Source organism: Carassius carassius, chromosome 12 (genome assembly GCF_963082965.1).
Source record: "Carassius carassius chromosome 12, fCarCar2.1, whole genome shotgun sequence".
Lineage (NCBI taxonomy): Eukaryota > Metazoa > Chordata > Actinopteri > Cypriniformes > Cyprinidae > Carassius > Carassius carassius.
The window spans coordinates 8,614,906-8,633,523 of NC_081766.1; the positions used below are offsets into that span (position 1 = coordinate 8,614,906).

The 18,618-nt window shown below is 37.9% G+C and overlaps 2 protein-coding genes across 4 annotated transcripts; one reads left to right on the top strand and one right to left on the bottom strand.

Annotated features, from left to right (window-relative positions):
* Positions 1-6,971: 6,971 nt before the first annotated feature.
* On the bottom strand, positions 6,972-8,069 carry xcl32a.1 (chemokine (C motif) ligand 32a, duplicate 1). Its single transcript, XM_059563326.1, has 3 exons — positions 7,922-8,069; positions 7,669-7,783; positions 6,972-7,521 (listed from the first exon to the last, which is right to left on the bottom strand). Exons 1-3 carry the CDS (start codon positions 7,989-7,991, stop codon positions 7,332-7,334), a joined length of 375 nt encoding a protein of 124 aa, XP_059419309.1. The 5' UTR covers positions 7,992-8,069; the 3' UTR covers positions 6,972-7,331.
* A 6,213-nt stretch (positions 8,070-14,282) lies between these two features.
* ccl34a.3 (chemokine (C-C motif) ligand 34a, duplicate 3) lies at positions 14,283-18,121 on the top strand. Of its 3 annotated transcripts, none has more exons than XM_059563327.1 (4): positions 14,283-14,507; positions 17,407-17,527; positions 17,646-17,738; positions 17,885-18,121. In XM_059563327.1, exons 1-4 carry the CDS (start codon positions 14,432-14,434, stop codon positions 17,964-17,966), a joined length of 372 nt encoding a protein of 123 aa, XP_059419310.1. In that variant the 5' UTR covers positions 14,283-14,431; the 3' UTR covers positions 17,967-18,121. The 3 variants fall into 3 exon arrangements, with proteins under 3 accessions (XP_059419310.1, XP_059419312.1, XP_059419311.1); XM_059563329.1 differs by lacking the exons at positions 17,407-17,527; positions 17,646-17,738; positions 17,885-18,121 and adding exons at positions 14,595-14,709; positions 14,839-14,895; positions 14,993-15,181 and having other exon boundaries at positions 14,286-14,507; XM_059563328.1 differs by lacking the exon at positions 14,283-14,507 and adding an exon at positions 17,119-17,319 and having other exon boundaries at positions 17,885-18,118.
* Positions 18,122-18,618: the final 497 nt, after the last annotated feature.

Here is an 18,618-nt window from a genome sequence, read left to right on the forward strand (position 1 = left end):
AGCAAGGCTGCGTCCTCGTCCGGGTCAGAGCGGTAGGAAGACCTAGTAGCTCCGGATGTTTTAACCTCTGTTTTAACCTCTGTTTTTTGTCCTCCCCTGCATAATTCCCCTGTAGCCACCAGCTTTCCACCTGATCGAGGTTAGGTGGACAGTCTCTCACATAACAGTCTCCTACCTGGACCGATGATGTTTTTGGTTGGGTCTATGTTCATAGCAACCACCTTATTGACGGTCCGGACCAGAAGGGGGCGCCCCGCAAGCGGGACTCCAGTACAGGAGGGTGGGTGAGTACATAACCCTTGCTCTACCTGTTTATGGACGTTATGTTGCTGGTGGTTATATGTCTACTAACAATCTCTGTGAGTTTCCTTTACAGTAGCTAGGTGGCCAAAGAATTGGCACAGCACTGCAGGGAATTCCATAGATGTCCGGCAAGGTCACCCTGAGGGGCCGCCTGGCCGCTTGGCGCATCCGGGGAGGTGGTGGTTATGGCAAGAAGCTCTGTATTTACTGCCTCAGGTGGTGCTCCCCTCGCCTAGAAAAGAGGGTTGGTGCGATCCAGCGCCTCTGCGATGCTTGGGAACCTCTCTGTACACACGCTTGCCTGTGTACTTTCTCAAAACCACATAGTGGTCAGTGTGCACGTTAACGCTTTGCGCACTGTCTGAAATCCACGTAAAGTGGTAAGTGTGCACGCAAGACTCTGCACACTTTCTGAAATCCACGTAAAGTGGTAAGTGTGCACGCATGACTTTGCGCACTTTCTAAAATCCTGTACGGTAGGGGTTACGCGATTCGCTCCCTTTCTTATGATGATTAGCCCTGGGTTCCATGGGCTTCATTCAACCAGTGTGTATTTGTTATACACCTCAAGCATCGCTTCCCTCAACATGAGGGGCTGGGTGGACTCCCACATATTGTGGTTATCAGGTGGTAGGCTTCATCAGGCTTCCCTGATGGTGAGCTCCCACATACTGTGGTCGCCAGGTAGTAGGCCTCACCAGGCCTCCCTGGAGATTTAGCTCCCACATACTATGCGTTTCCACGGGGTAGCATATTGTGGTTTTTTCAGATAGTAGGCTTCATCAGGTCTCTCTGAAGACGAGCTCCCACTTACTGTGGTTGCCAGGTAGTAGGCCTCACCAGGCCTCCCTGGAGATTTAGCTCCCACATACTGTGCGTCTCCTCTATATAACATATTGTGGTTTTCAGATAGTAGGCTTCACCAGGTCTCTCTGAAGGTGAGCTCCCACGTTCGGTGGTCGCCAGGTAGTAGGCCTCACCAGGCCTCCCTGGAGATTTTGCTCCCACATACTATGCGTTTCCACGGAATAGCATGTTGTGGCTTTTTCAGATAGTAGGCTTCACCAGGTCTCTCTGAAGACATGCTCCCACATACTGTGGTTGCCAGGTAGTAGGCCTCACCAGGCCTCCCTGGAGATTTAGCTCCCACATACTATGCGTTTCCACGGAATAGCATATTGTGGCTTTTTCAGATAGTAGGCTTCACCAGGTCTCTCTGAAGACGAGCTCCCACATACTGTGGTTGCCAGGTAGTAGGCCTTACCAGGCCTCCCTGGAGATTTAGCTCCCACATACTATGCGTTTCTACGGAATAGCACATTGTGGTTTTCAGATAGTAGGCTTCATCATGTCTCTCTGAAGACGAGCTCCCACATACTGTGGTTGCCAGGTAGTAGGCCTCACCAGGCCTCCCTGGAGATTTAGCTCCCACATATTGTGCATTCCACTAAATAGCACATTGTGGTTTTCAGATAGTAGGCTTCATCAGGTCTCTCTGAAGACGAGCTCCCACATACTGTGGTTGCCAGGTAGTAGGCCTCACCAGGCCTCCCTGGAGATTTAGCTCCCACATACTGTGCGTTTCCTAAAAAGCGAGCTCCCGCGATTTGTGGTTGTCAGGTAGTAGGCCTCACCAGGCCTCCCTGGAGTCGAGTTCCATATTGCTTTCAGTTTCCACTGAGGTGGTTATCTGGTAACAGATAGTAGGCCTCTCTAGGCCTCTCTGTAGGTGAACTCCCACATATTGTGGTTATCAGGTAGCAGGCTTCACAGGCCTCTCTGAATGTGAGCTCCCACATACGGTGGTTGTCAGGTACCTTTCAGTACACACGCTAGGCCTGTGTACTTTCTCAAATCCACATGGTGGTCAGTGTGCACGTTAACGCTTTGCGCACTGTCTGAAATCCACGTAAAGTGGTAAGTGTGCACGCAAGACTCTGCACACTTTCTAAAATCCTGTATGGTAAGGGTTACGCGCTCCGCTTCGTTCCCTTTCTTGGGATGATTTGCCCCGGTGTTCCTTTCTCAAATCCACATGGGGGTCAGTGTGCACGTTAACGCTTTGCGCACTGTCTGAAATCCACGTAAAGTGGTAAGTGTGCACGCAAGACTCTGCACACTTTCTAAAATCCTGTATGGTAAGGGTTACGCGCTCCGCTTCGTTCCCTTTCTTGGGATGATTTGCCCCGGTGTTCCTTGGGCTTCATCCAACCGGTGTGTACTGATTGTACACCCCAAGCCCCCTCAACTTGGGGGGGCTGTGTGGGCAATTCTCGGGTAGTTTAGCAGCGCTCCCCTTTTCTGAAAGGATCACCTATGAGCATGCTGCTCGGAGCTCGGAGTCTTCCTCTCTTGGGAGACTGATTCCTGGTTCTTCAGAGCGCTCCAGTACCACATACTGTTTGAGACGCTCTGTGAGAGCAGGCATCCTGCTGAGGCAGGGGCTGAGGCCTCCAATTGCCTGCTCCCGGGCCATTCTTCTATGAGCTGCTCTGACAGAGTTCCACGAGAGCCCCTCCTTAGAACAGTATTTGTAAATCCATGTTATGGTAAGTGTGCACGTGAAGTCTTTGCACACTTTCTGAAATCCACATTGTGGTAAGTTCGCACGCTAGTCTCTGCGTTCTTTCTAAAAACCCTAGATGGTAAGGGCTTCGCGCTGCTGCTTCGTGCCCTTTCTTGAGTTGGTTTAAGCCCCATTCATCTTGGGCACCATTCCACCTAGGTATCCTCGGATACCTATCTAGAACAGGGTGCCACTACTAGAGTGCTGTGGGGACAGCCATTTCGGCAAGTTTTGCGAAAGCTAGCAGTAGCCCCTGTGTGACAGGCAAAGACTTGGTAGAGTGCCAAAAAAAAGTGCCAGGCTCTTAGCCGTATCCCTTTAAAGGAATCTTTGTGATTCCAAGCCTTTAGCTCTACCCCGGGCCAGGGCCCTACAGGATAAGTTGGGTATGTAGCTTAGGCCTTTGGCCGTAAGGGATAATGTCATAAGGCAGCCGTCAGACCGTCCCAGGGGTGATTCCCGGTGAAGAGAAAAGCGGTAGAGTTGTTACTTAGTGTTTGCCATGATTCTAGTCTGCACTCCCCTCAGCATGGTGGCGTGGGTATACTGTTCCCCATAGTGTCCCCTCAGAGGACGCAGTTCGAAGTTCCCTTGAAAGGGAACGTCTCAGGTTACGAATGTAACCATGGTTCCCTGAGAGGGAACGAGACACTGCGTCCTCTAGCTCCCTGCCATGCTTCGGACGCAAGCTTCACGAAGAAGATAGTGACGGGTCCTACGGGCGCGTATTTATAGTCGCGCTGGTAGTGACGTCAGAGGCTGTCGCCGGCCAGCACGTTGGCGTTTTTCAAAGTATGCTTCAGACACTGGTCACAACGAGGTGTTCCCCATAGTGTCCCCTCAGAGGACGCAGTGTCTCGTTCCCTCTCAGGGAACCATGGTTACATTCGTAACCTGAGACGTTTTCTACTTTAATATACTTCAAAAGTAATTTATTTCTGGGATGTCAAAGCTGTATTTTCAGCAGCCAGTACTCCAGTTTTCAGTGCCAGATGATCTTTCAGAAATCATTCTAATATGAAACATTTTTTACTGTAAATGTTGAAAGCAGTTGTGCTGCTTATTTTTTTTGTGGAAATTGTGATATATATATTTTTTTAATTAAAACAGAAATCTTTCTTAACCTTATAGATGTCTTTAATGTCACCATTGATCTATTTAATTAATCCTTGCTGAGTTTTCTAAAATAAATAAAAAAATCTTACTGAGCAAACCTTTTGAACAGTAGTGTAAATTACAATATTAATGCAAGTTTTGGGTCTTATTGTGCATAATTCTCTTTTCATTGCTTTGTCCTTGTCCTTACATCGTCTGCCTCTGAAACAATCCTATTTCTCGACCTGAAACAATACCTTTCGACCCTTCCCACCAACCACTGTCCCAAATGTTTGATCCAATCAGTCTCTGTCAAATTACAGAAGTAAAACTAGTTGTGAACAGTGATTTGTGTTGCCTTTCGATACTCAGTACAATACATTTATAATAACCAGCATGGGTTTTGCATATATAAAGTCAAATAATAACATTTCGTGACTAAATGACTAAAGACTAAAGAGTGAACCATCAACAAGAGAGGAAAATGAGAGGCGTAAAAGAAAAAACACATCCAAATATGTAAAACAGCTCATCCGTCAATAAGCCACAGGTACACTTTCACCGTCACTCTAAACCAAATGCAGCCCTCCCATGTGAAACTGCTCCTGAGCTTATCTACACCTGTACTTCCTGTGTCATCACACATACAACATCGGTCGAAAATGTGTTAATGTCTTTTATGCCTCTAGATTAACATGCTATGATGAATACTAAGTCAATAAATAGAACATATATTTGGTGTCATATAGTATTTGATAGAATTTGCTTAGCTAAAAGAGAATTTTTAAGCACATGTCATGGAAATAACACACGTGGAAACTAAACAAGGGGGAAAAACCATCCAAACCAAAGCTAGCTCTGTGTATTAGCAGGTTCTTCCTCCTACAATTTGGTCTGCAACACTCATGCAGTGGCAGGTGCTCCACATCCCCTGCATGAACCCTCATATTGAGCTCTCACAGTGAGGTTTTGCTCTCTCACAACCTCCATACTACTACTGTGGAAAGCATTGAGTCTTTAATTTCAGCCATTGTGGAGCATCAGTAGGCCAAAGATGTACTGTTCCATCATGCCATCTAGTTTGTACCCATCTTTGACTGTTCATTAATAAGGTAATCTTTGATAAACTGCTTATAATGTTCATCTTTTGTAAGTCACTTTGGATAAAATCATCTGCTAAATTAATAAATGTAAATGTTGTGGCTGGCAGATGTCTAGTAGAATGGAATACAGCTTTAGTAGTGTTATTCTGGGTGTGTTGTTCTGTTGCTTAACTTGAATAATACTTTCGACAAAATACTCATCTTTCGCTTCATTCTGTGCCCCATGGGTGTTAAACGAGAGCTGGTAGAAAGTTGTCTACTTGCCATTTAGCACAGCTGGAAAACCACAAGGAGGTATGTAAGATGATGACTGGCCAAATTAACCATAGGAAAGAAACGAGGACATTCGCTATTCCTCAGAATTGGGGAAGTGGGTATATATAAACACAATGACCTACTTAAGCGCATACTAATTTATTATTTGTGTGCTAGAAGAACAGTTAGAATTTGTTTTTTTTAGTTCTGCCTCCTTATTTCTACTACAAAATAATAAAAATCATATTCAAAAATCATGATCAATTTAAAACTAGCAGCAATTTACACTTAGTGTAAAAAAGGTAGATGCTGTATAGCACACTCAGAATAAATGATACTACTTGAACCAAGCAACAGTTAAACTTTTTTTTACACTAAGTGCAAATAGTGATAAATTATATATTAGTTTATATGTGTCAAAACAGCATTTGTACAGTTGGCTGTTTGTACTTTTGGAAATAGACACCTACTATACCATTTATGAATTTAGCAGATGCTTTTACCCAAAGCACTGCATTCAGGCTATACATTTTTTTTATTTTTTTTTACCCAACATGTGCCGCCTGGGAATCGAACCCACAACACAACACGAACGCTGCTAACACAATGCACAACCAAAATATAAATATATAACTGTATTTTATTTTTCTGTTCAAGGCAAATTCTTGTGCTTTTCACTTTTTCAACTTTAACAACCGGTTTGGACTACAATGCATATTTTCTGGGGTTTTGTGATATCACAAATACAGACAAATAGGACGAGACCTGGTTGAGCTGCTAGTGTTATCACTTTGTCGGAGACACACTAGCTTTCCCAAAGCAGACAAACTTAGAGTGCTTACAATCATCTGGGTTTAAATCGAGCTCAAACTGATTTGATTTTGATGCAATATTTACACTGAAGCTCGCAGGCGGCTATGGTAAGGGTCATGACATTTCCCGACCAGGCACAGAGTGCTGCCAATCACAACACACACTGACCTACTGTAGCCAATCACTCACCGCACATTTTGTATTTTGTATAAGGTGCCTTCATTTGATACAGGAACCATTAGAGCCATTCATGCCAGACTGTGGAGAGAGGTATTGTAATAATGTATAATATGTGAAAAATAATGTGTTTTATGAACAACATAGTATGAGAGCCTTTTCTAGAACCCCCCCAAAACGAAACCAAGACTTTGTAAAAGAGCATAATAAGAGGCCTCTAAATTTACCCCAAAAAAGTCTTGTATAGTTCTTGATGTCTTTGGGGGTTTTCATGTTTTCTGTACTGGGTAGAATTTAGTCAGAGGCATCTAAATTTGGTTTATGATGTTTCATTGCCCACTACTGTAACATATTGATTTCTACGTTTTTCTAGAGTGCTTTTGTTTGTGGAAAATAACATTTAAGTTTTCTTCAAATGCCCAGACAGCGGTCCATCTATTTTCTGAACAATAACTTAATATAACTTAATAACTAAATATTGATATTTACGGCTACATGGATTAAACAATCACTTCAAAATATTATGACTCAGAGGATTTCAGTTTATTTGACACCATTATCTCTACACGTACAGTAAAATTATAATAATAATAATATAAAAACTTAATTGCATCTTTTAATAATTTTAATACAATAACATTTTATAGTTATATATAATATGAAACCATGAACTGAAGTTCTTTTGTTTTATTTTAAATTATTCACCAGCAGGACAAATCAAAAACATTTCAGCTCAAGGCCTTCTTCAGTGCGATTTTGTGAGTCCAGATCATGGTTTCATACTAAATTATTTAATAGACAAAATATAATATTAAGTGACAAAAGAACACGGTGCAAACAGCTTTGTAGATATAAAACATATCAAATACAGTCCTTTTAAAAAATGTATCATATAAATTGACACTTAAAAAAATTAACTTATTAAGTGTGTGATGTACAATAAAGTTAAATAACTAGAAAGCCTTTAAAAATACAAAATCATACTGTCCATCAATAATTTTCATCCAAAGGGTCTGCGTTTAAATCTGTGCCAATAACCGAGTCTTATTTGTGGTTGATGTTTTCACAGGAACCTTTGTTGAAGATTGACGTGCTGCATTGTTTGATACTGGCTGAGGTTTGTTCTTTGCATCCAGGTACTTCATTGATTTTTTGGCCCATGGTGAGGAGGGATCCGAACAGATTACTTTATCTCTGATTGTAAGAAATCTACAGAATCAAACAGAACAAGCTATTATTACAATTTTCCAGTCTGAACAATATCAGATAAAATAAAGCTTTCATTTAGTTTGTATTTAGTGTTTCTTTGTCTTAATAATACAAGATAAAGCTGCAACAATCTGAATGATTTCTCACCTTACAGCATCCACAGGGAACAAGGGTTTGTGCTGGTGTTTGTAGCTAACCAGATTCCTCTGAGGAACTTTGGTATTTGAGGTAGTCAGACAGCCTGATAGGTTTACATTATACTCTAATGTATTAATTTTAAATATCACAAACAAACAAATAAAAAAATGCAATTAGCATCAGTTTTTTCATCATAAGTAAGGAATCTAGTGGCAAGACATACAAGACTTTCTAAATATTGGTAAGAATGTGTGAAACCCACCTTGCGCTGAGGGGGAGACCAGAAGCCACAGCAGCAGAACTGCATGGAAACCCAACATCTGCGACTTCATTCTCTAGCTTGACTGTCACCTGTGATGTGACCCACAAGAAAAGACGCCGTCTGTTTAAGCTCAGCCCTGAAGTGAGACACATGGAACAAACACCCACTGACAGAGCTCCACTCTCACGCCACCACAGGAAGAAAATACTTGACAAGCCAATGCCCAGAACACTGGTCAAGGTGTGTATTAGTATTAACATGGTCACATTATGTTTAATTGCTTTACGCTATAACAAAAATGTCTGATGAACTGTTGTTATCTGTGTGCGATCCAAATACAATATGAAATCAATATTTACACATTTATTAGCTATCAGATTTGGAAAGAAGAACACAATCTGTATTTGAAACAGGTGATTTTAATATGTGAATGGTATCATTTACGTGTGATAAATCAAGCCTTTGCAGTACTTTTCACTCTGGGTGATGCTTTTTCTTTTTTTTTTTTTTTTAGGTCATGGTGGTCTGCTTCTTACCCCACGCACACAGTTTTTTTTTACCATGTAAGCAGTATCAGAGTGCATTTCACATTGGTTGAAATGTGGTTGAATGCTTTTTTTTTTTTAGTCATGAGAAAGTAATGGGTGTAACGACCACTTAACGCAGAGTGTTTTATTAATGTTATAATAATAATTAATATTAATAATAAAAACAGGAAACAAAGATAGCATAAAATATAACTAAACATCCAACCATGAAAGGACAAGACACAAAAATGAAGACAGGAAACATTAGGCTTATGTTTCATAAGCACATTTATGAACAATAACTGATATTGTAAATTATATTGTAACTGTACAATACTGCAAAATTGTACAATCAAATTCCGTACCCGCAGCTTAAATAGTTTTATTGTGAATAGAATAAAATAATAATAATTGTATTCATTTCAACAAATGTATTGTCAGTACAAACACTGCATTCATTGTACCCAACATGTTTTCTCACTAACAAGCCCACAACTTCGAATCTTGGGCCTTTGAGTTTTCTACTCATAATTAATACTCTGTGGGTCCATTCACGTGAATTCAACTCATAAATATCATCTTTCCAGCATTATAAAAGCGGTAATGGGACTAACAAAATTCATATTCAAACAAGCAAAACTAAAAACTAAACGTCAACATCACTGCACAATCAGGACTTTACACCCAGGTTATTGCAAGAATAAACAAAGCACATATGTGCAGTTCAGTCCAGTATTATAAAGACAATTATTTGTGTTCACAGTTACAATTGATTTCAACAACCATGGTAAACCAGATTAGCCAGAAAGACATACTAGGCAACCAATTTCACCATATCAGTGTTACTGATGAACATGATAGTACAGCATTCAATATAATTAGCCTGAATCAGGATGAAGACAGAAGTGGGAATACCCAAGTTTAAATTTTGAACTTCCAAAATGTGTTCCAGTCAAACACATGCTAGGGCATATGTAGCTATACACCATAATATTGCATCACGGCTGGATTCAAAATATAACATGGCTGGGCTCGATCATCACAGGCCAGACTGTGCACAGGTCCAGTAAACAAAGTTGTCTGGAATGCCCCATAATCAAAACATACCCTTACTGATGACAAAATTTGGTTACATTTTATAATAACTTTAATTGATAGATCATTAACAAACATTATATGCTTAACAGATTGTTAGTTAATATTTATTCATGTAGCCTAATGGTTAGAGAGTCAGACTTCTGTGGGTTCTAGTCTCAGGTCCGGCAGGACTGAATCACCAGCGCTCTCTTCCACCCTCAATACCACGACTGAGGTGAGACCCTTGAGTAAGGCACCGAAACCCCCAACAGTTCCCCCTGCACCACAGCAATATGGCTTCCCACTGCTCCGGGTGTGTGTTCACTTGAATGGGTTAAATGCAGCGCACCAATTCTATGTATAGGTCACCATACACAGCCACATGTCACTTCACTCACCTTTTTTTTCACTAATGATTAACATATTATTATTGAATTTTTTATATATCTATATATAATTATAAACTGAGTTCTGCACTGGAGAAGTGCATTTTGCAGTTTCAGAGCTACAAATAAGCAAATGTACACATTTTTATTTTCTATGAATATTTGAATATATTCTTAGACTAACCATAATATAACAACATACACATTTCACTGAATCGTAATTGTAAAGGTTAATAAATCACAATAGTGCACAATTGTTTTCTTGAAATTTGGAATTAGTTTTCATGGAAAAATGGTTTCTTCTATTACAGACAAGGTCATTTATTGGCCATTGAAAATGTATCATTCAAAGGTGTGTTAACCATGTTACATCTGTGCTGATGTTCTTAGGAACTGGTGTCGCAGATTGACGAGCTGTATTGTTTGATACTGACTGGAGTTGCATCCAGGTACTTCATTGATTTAATGGCCCATGTTGGATCCCAGCAGATTACTTTCTGTTTGATTGTAAGAAATCTATAGAATGAAAGAGAACATGCCGTCAAAATGCTTTTGGTTTCTAGAGAAGCCTATCCAATTATCTATCTTTGATAGAAACAGAGATATGTGGAAGTAATGACCCTTTAATATTCTCATCTTTACTTCATTAGGATGATGTAATCAGTAAAATAAATTGTTCGTATTCCTCCTTTGTCAGAGATGAATGCTAGTACTGTATACCTACTCCGCCAATATCTGAATGGATTCTCACCTCACAGCATCCACAGGGAAAAGGGGTTTGCACTGGATTGTGTAGCTATGCAGATTCTTCTGAGGAACTTTAGTATCTGTAGTAGTCAGAGAGCCTAATCCATCCACATTATATATTATTTCACAGTATATGGAAATGAATCACTATCAATGAAGAAGTTATTAGTAGTATTATTAACATCCCCACCTTCAACAGCAGCATATTACTGACAAACCCCTCATAAGAATCTGTCAAACACATTTTAATATCAGGTCAGAACAGAACGGACGAGAAATACAGTATTTTCCCCTCAGTCATCCAGTTATTTCCAGTCTCTTTAAGCTTGTCTTTAACTAATACCCATTAAGGAACCAAATGTGTTTTCGCACACTGTCATGGCTGCACTTTTACCTCAGAGGCAAAATAATACCAGAGTTATACCAAAACTAACCAGAATACTCATAAGGGTAAAGACTCAACATCACAACGTTCAAATGTCACAGAGGATGTAATAGCCAAGATGCTTATTTAGTGGATGTGAAACAAAAAGTCAAACAAACTGATAATGTATATGTGAGTGACCCAGATGTGAGACAAATATTTTGGTATTTGTTTAGCTATCAAAGTTTGAAAGGAGAACATCAAATGCAATCAGTATTTTAAATGTGTTAACAGCATATTTACTAGTCCTGTTGATGCATTTCCTGATTTTCTAGGTCATGGCGGCCTACTCTTTTTCTCCAACCACAGACTAGGGGTCTGTACCGTGTTGCTGCTGTCGCAATCGGCAACATATCAGATCTTTGTGGCTGAATGTAAAGCCTTTTTGTCTCAAACTGTTTCTCTTTTGAATGTAGTGCATCTGTCTGTTTGACATTTAATTTGATTTGAACATTATTATTTATTTATTTTATTAAACTTTTAATCAGCTTTTAATTTATTATTGGAATGTTTGATGTAATACAAATCAAGAATTGTAAGGAACAGTTAGGAAAAGCAAACACACACACACACACACACACACACACACACACACACACACACACACACTCTCAATCTACTAATAATTTTATCAGAATGCAGTATCCTTTTGGATTATTATAGTTAATAATTGCCAACACTTGAATCATGACTCTGCATACAAAAGACACAAGAAATGTGGGTTGACGAGGGGGTGAAAGTGGAAGTTTTTGTTTAAACCACATTTCCCATCATTTAACACTTCATTTGAGGTCAGACTTGTGAACCAAAATTTAAACCTTTAATCAGCTTTTCATTTATTATTAGAATGTTTGACGTAAAACAAACCAGGAATTGCAAGGAGCAGTTAGGAAGAGCACACACACACACACACACACACACACACACACACACACACACACACACACACACACACACACACACACACACACACACACACACACACATTCAATCTTACAATAATTAGAATATTCTGTAAAGATTTGGAGTTAATGGGGTTTCTATACAGACAAACCTAAGTGAAAAGGGGAAGAAAGGGGAAGCCAAAAAAAACAAAAAAGGAATATTTCCTAAAAGCTAACAGAATGCAGCATCCTTCTGGATTATTATTGTTATTCGCCAACTCTTGAATAATGGTTGTGCATGAGAAATGTGGGTTGACGTGGGGGTGAAAGTGGAAGTTTTTGTTTAAACCACATTTCCCATCGTTTAACACTTCATTTGAGGTCAAACTTGTGAACCAAAATTGTAAAGCACATTTCAAACGTCAATCTTGGCAAGACTTTATAAGCCTCCGCAGAAGAAAGATGTCTTTACTATGACAAGAAGCATCCAATATCCACCAGATGCTAAGCTTTTAGGTAGAAACACAGTGGCGACCCCTAGTAAGTGAAACTAGAACGATTTTTTTTTTTTCTAGGTCAGTAGAGCCTAGTGGCCTGATTTGATGTGTCGGAAACATTGTGCACTGCTGAACAAAACTGTTGCATCAATTCATGTGAAAGTATGTAAGGCACATGGTCTCTAACAAGACTAAAAATGAGAGGACAATTACGCAACAGACTTCCGTCATATTCTGAATAATATTTAAGAGCTATTGGTTAAGACGTTGTGTGTGTGTGTGTGTGTGTATATACATGTATGTATGTATGCATGTATGTTTATTAACATTTTAGAGGCCATTCAACACTATTTACTGACTCCAAAAGAATGGGATCGAGAAACAACACAAGACCGACCCAAACTTGGGTTATCTGCACATAAGAGCCACTTGTGCATTGTGAACCAAAAATCCATGATCTCATAGTATCTGTGGGTAACAAAGAAATCTATTTGCATCCTGTATTTTCTGACAGCAGTCTACTATTTTCCCAATTAAGTCTAAAAAGGCAGACAGATAAAGTATCGCATCCTCTTTTTTAATGAAAAAATCTATGCCTTGGACCCAAAAACCAGAAGTGGAAGTGGTGTCTTGAGGTTTCCTTATTTCAAAGATACTGGTCTATCACACTGATGACACATGGATAATGAATGGATAATGAAGACAGCAAGTAAAAAAAATATAGAAACGTACAATTAAAATAAATAGTTATATGATCACCGATTAAGCTTGAGCATAAATTAATATATTCAGATGCGTTAACCTCTTATATGTAGATAAAGACAGCATATAGCTACAGTGTATTAAAGCAATAAGCCATAAAAAGGCCATTAATTACAGCAATTTTACTATGCTATTGCATTTTACTGCTTGGTAAAGTCAATACAACACACAGACTCCAGTAGCTTATTGCTTTTATAAAATGATCCCAATGGTAATATGATAAGAGAAGCCGATGGACAATAAACAGGTCAATCAGAATTCAGAGTAGAACTATTTGTTTTATAAACTGTATAACTAACTTCATAAATAATGAGTATTAAAAAAGAATAAATAACTGCATGAGTAAACAGCTGAAAAAAATCTTACAAAGTGCATATACTGAATGTTAAAGTCTAGTAAAAAAAAAAGAAAAAGGAAAAAAAAAGTGGAGTATTTAATCTCTGACTTAGTGTTGTGATCATTTCATAGGGCTATGCACAATACATTGGATGGCAGTTGTCTAATACGGTAAATAGTATGGGTGTCTAATATGGTATTATGGTATTTATTTCCAAATGGCTTTCATGCATTGTATAAATATTTGTACTTGTAGTAACTCTTGACTTCTCAGAATATAAAGTCTAAGAATGCATAACCCACCTGATACAGTCATTGTTTCTGTGGTTCTTTCTTACCCAACACTGATGCATAATTCTTCTGGAAGCTTTGCATCCTTCCTCTTTTCTTCTCTGATGGTACAGTATCCTGCAGCAACAGGAAGCATCTACTAGGATGTCCCCATCATGAGTCTAAAAAAATCATTTTAAAATATTTATTAATCTATAGAATGAAATTTATTAAAGAAAACAAATTAATAGAGTCTGAATGTGGGAGAGAATACAACAAATATATGGTTGCCTAAAAGTAAACCGCAAAAGCTGCAATCCAGTATTTCACAACAGTCCTTACTTCCATTAATTCCTTAACCACAGGATTGCAACATAAAATATCTGGACCACTGAGTGAGCACAAATGTAGGAGTTGTTCTTCCAGAAAACGTTTAGAAAAAATAATGAAAAACTGCAAATCCGGTGTAAAAAAACTGACAGTCATTTCCTGCTTTTCATGATATTAAAAGAGGTGGTTTTAGTGAGGGTTCAGTGAGCATTTCTGTCCCTTCACTGATAGAAGATTCTGAAGATTCAGGGCCTCAGTGAAGAACCCAACATGCAGTTCAACCAGATTATGACGATGAGTCTTGCTGCCATTGCTGTCATTATGTCAGTGATGCTCTCAGGGACGAGTAAGTATCTCTGATGTTTAACTTCAGAATGAATCTGTGCTGTTTGACCATCAGAAAATCATTTAATCAAACTCTTCTATTGATTAGATGGACAAAACCGGCCTATTGAATGTTGCACATCCGTCTCCACCAAGGAAATCACTTTACCTATAACAGGATTCAGACTTCAGCAAAGAAATCTGCCTTGTGTCAGAGCAGTCGTGTAAGTATTCTCTTTTAGATAAATATATATCATGTCTTTATGGCATCAATCATTTTTCATGTATTGTTTTTAATTCTACCTATCTTTCTTTGCACACAATTTCTTGACAGCTGAGGGCCAGAGATGCAGCCACTGGAAGCAGGGCTGGGTGAGGCAGAAAATACGGGAGTTCTCAGAACTTCACAGGTAAGACAGAGAAATACTACAATGCAACAATAAAGACTGTTGGATGAAATGGATTTTTCAATAGAATAATGCTTTTATTTATCTCTCTTTTTCTTAGACGGAAGACGAACAGCACTGTCTCTACACCTCTCTCTACCTCATCTCCTTAATAACTCTTAAGATACCTACACTGATCATCATGGGCTCTGCTGAAAAATTGTGTTATTTATAGGGATGTAACTTATTGTATGAAGAATTGATGTATTTATTCATAAATATTTATTTGGAATTTTGCTCACAAAAGCCATTTATTGTATGTCACAATCCATATCTGTTATAATCTAAATTGAAAGCAAAAGACTGCTTGTGCTCAAATAAAGTTGTACATAAAGTGGAAGTTGTGTTTGTTGTTACACTGATGAGTGATCAGGATAAACTAGACTCAAACTCACATCACCCAAATAAATAAATGAACACAAGCAAGGAAAGTCAACAAAGGAAAACTAAATTGAAGTGAAATTTGATTCATATGTTGTCATAAGATAATGTGTCCCTGCTGGTTTTGCAATGTTGAATCTGATGTTGAAGATTTGCGCATTACAGATTCAGTTAACTAGAGGTTTTGTTTCAACATGTTCAAGCAGAGGATGTCCATCAGATATGAACAGACCAAGTTTGAATGTATATGTCTGACTCTTAAATAACTACATCTGTGGTCCGATTATAGGCTAATAATGAGACATTAAGAGTTCTTGTTAATCATTTTAGTTACATACTTCTAGAGACACTGGTCAATTTTGATTCCATTAACAATAGTGGTGAGGTTGTAAAGTTAAAGGCTTTCTCATGTGTTTTATCTGTTTCACCTCTAGGAGGCAGCACTCTCTAATATTACAAGCTGTCATGCTCATCTAGTGACTTAAAAATCAGCTTTGTGCATAATTATCTTGATGCATTTAGCTTAAATAGTTTTTATATTACTTTAAATCTACTCCTATAAAACTCAGTATTGAGGCACTTATTCTCATCAGGATAAAGCTTCTCCTGAGAAGAGCAGATCATGTTTGACAGTGACACTCAGTGGTATGCTAGCAACTTTCAGGATCTTCATATTGTAATAATATTACAACCTTAAAAGTCATCTCTTTTCTAATGAACTGATTCAGAAAAATGTAAAATTGATTTATTTCTTACTGACCAACTAAATCAACTCCACATCATTAATATTTGACCAGTAAAATGAAAATATAGGCTATATACGGATGTTTCTCACTAACAGCTGATATTAAAATGAAAACACTTGTAAAACTGAGGATGACAAAGACCCAGTGGCTGGATATAATATTTGATGCAGTAAGCACTCTTCAACATATGGGCTATAGTTTCGCTCTAAACTGCAGCATTATGGATATTCATATAAAAGTAAAGACAACTTCACATTTGATTCCTGTGTTGTTTCTGTTACTACTCTGAAAGTGAGATAGAGAAGGCCCTAAGATTTTCATCATTCAATTAAATCTCGTTTTGTTCATAATTCACATATTGTAATTTCAAACTGAGATATGATTAGATATGATTAATAAAATTTAAGATAAATCTCATTGTGAGTTTAGATGTTAGGTAAGGACTGTAAATACTCAAATTAGAATTTATGTGAAGTACTGCACCAACACTACGGTTAAAAAAGACCAGGTCTAAAGTGGTAGAGAATATTCACCTGTAATTAATAATAATCAGATGGATTATTTAAAACCATTAATCTGCAAAGCGGCATTTTAGAAATGTATAGTTTCTTCCAGCCGCTTTAAGGTGCATGCTGTTTATTGTCAGACCTGGAAAGACAATTAAATCCAGGTAGTGTTGTTTAAAACTAAAATATGAAAACATAAAAACAAAAGCATGACTACAGTAAATACATAAGGATGCCTGTTTGTTAATTTCACTGAGATAAAGATCATTCAATTTGTTCTTCTTATCTTAGATAAGTTGCATTGGCAACTAAACAACTTGCAATATCCATGATTCACTGTCCTCAATGACATCAGGTTTTTCACATGACCAAAGTACATCCTCAAATTTTCTTTTCTTTAGAAAAATGCCTGCATCACTGACTTAGGGTCTTTCCTTTAATCTGTTCCTCAAGCAAATAATTGCACCATCAAATATCCGGAAAAAAAAACTAAAACATGAAGTAAGCAGAATTAAGGGAGGGAGTTTATCTAGAAAATGTCATGAAGATGTGTGCAATTTCTGTGGTAAATCTTACCGACAGTTCCTCTTTTTGATGATATATAAAGGTCGTGCTACTGAGGTTTCAGTGTGCATTTCTAACTCGGAAGATTCGGAAGATTCAGGGTCTCAGCGAAGAAGACAACATGCAGTTCAACCAGATGATGAGTCTTGCTGCCATTGCTGTCATTATGTCAGTGATATTTTCAGGGACGAGTAAGTATCTATGGCATTTTACTTCAGAATTCATGTATGCTGGCTGAATTACAGAAAGGTATCTAATCAAACTCCTCTGTTCATTAGATGGACAAATCCACAACAAGCCCATTGAATGCTGCACAAGCGTCTCCGACAAGGAAATCACGTTACCTATAACAGGATTCAGACTTCAGAAAAGAAATCCTCCTTGTGTCAATGCTGTCATGTAAGTATTCTCTGTATTCTCTATAAATAATATCTATTTTGTCTTTACAGCATCGCCTTTTTTTTCTTTCTTTTTTTAAATGTCATTTCTAAATCTCTCGACCTTTCTTGCCAAACAGTTTCTTCACAGCTGAAGGTCAGAGATGTAGCCACTGGAAGGAGAGCTGGGTGAAGCAAAAAATCCAGGAGCTCAAAAAAATTCAACTTCAAGAGTAAGTCACTGATGAACGCACACTGATGCAAGAGACATGACATGAAATATAAATATATATATACATTTGACAACATAAAAACTGTCTCATCAGAAAGAATGGAAATTTTTACATACAAAAATGCCAATGTGTTCTCTTTTTCTCAGAAGGGGGACGAAGATGAACAGCACTGACTCTACACCCTCTCCATACAACTCTACAGTACATCTGCTTCGACTGCATAAATAGATTTCATTCATTTTTAAAGTATATACCATTTTTTATTTATTACAATGTAATTTAACATTGTATAAAAATGTGGCATTACATGTATTTATTAGATTTTTTTAAAGTATTTGGAGCTGCAATAATTTGATGACTAAAGCCATTTATTATACTGTATGAACTGACCAACAGTTCTCATCAGTTACAATCTATATTTTTGTCATGATATTGATATATTTATGCAACACAAGTCTGTAAAAGGAGAATTATATTTAAATAAAGAAGATGGTGGAAAGTCTTTGTCTCATTGTCTCATTGTCAGACAATGACAATGTCTCATTGTCATTCACTGCATTACTTTATGGGTCAACTGCTAGACAAATATCTATTATAAATAATCTTAATATAATTTGTGATATCAATATTGCAATATTTTCTGAAGGGAGTAAATTAGGATTTGATGAAATTTAGACATTATGTGGACTCTCGAGTAAAACTTTAATTCAGCAATAACACAGCTAATCAAAAGTGACAGTAAAGACATTTATAATGTCACAAAGACTTCTATTTCAAATGAATTCTGTTGTTTTTATATTCATCAGATAATTCTGAAAATAATAATAATAATAATTTCCAAAAGCTGTTTTCAAAATTGATAAAAAAAAGAATAATAAAA

Coding starts and splice junctions, on each gene's coding strand:
- ccl34a.3 (XM_059563327.1), top strand. CDS start 14,432: ATGCAGTTCAACCAGATTATGACGATGAGTCTTGCTGCCATTGCTGTC. Junction 17,528..17,645: donor CCTTGTGTCAATGCTGTCAT/GTAAGTATTCTC, acceptor CTTGCCAAACAG/TTTCTTCACAGCTGAAGGTC. Junction 17,739..17,884: donor AAAAAAATTCAACTTCAAGA/GTAAGTCACTGA, acceptor TCTTTTTCTCAG/AAGGGGGACGAAGATGAACA.
- xcl32a.1 (XM_059563326.1), bottom strand. CDS start 7,991: ATGAAGTCGCAGATGTTGGGTTTCCATGCAGTTCTGCTGCTGTGGCTT. Junction 7,784..7,921: donor GGTCTCCCCCTCAGCGCAAG/GTGGGTTTCACA, acceptor TTAATACATTAG/AGTATAATGTAAACCTATCA. Junction 7,522..7,668: donor TTCCCTGTGGATGCTGTAAG/GTGAGAAATCAT, acceptor TTGATTCTGTAG/ATTTCTTACAATCAGAGATA.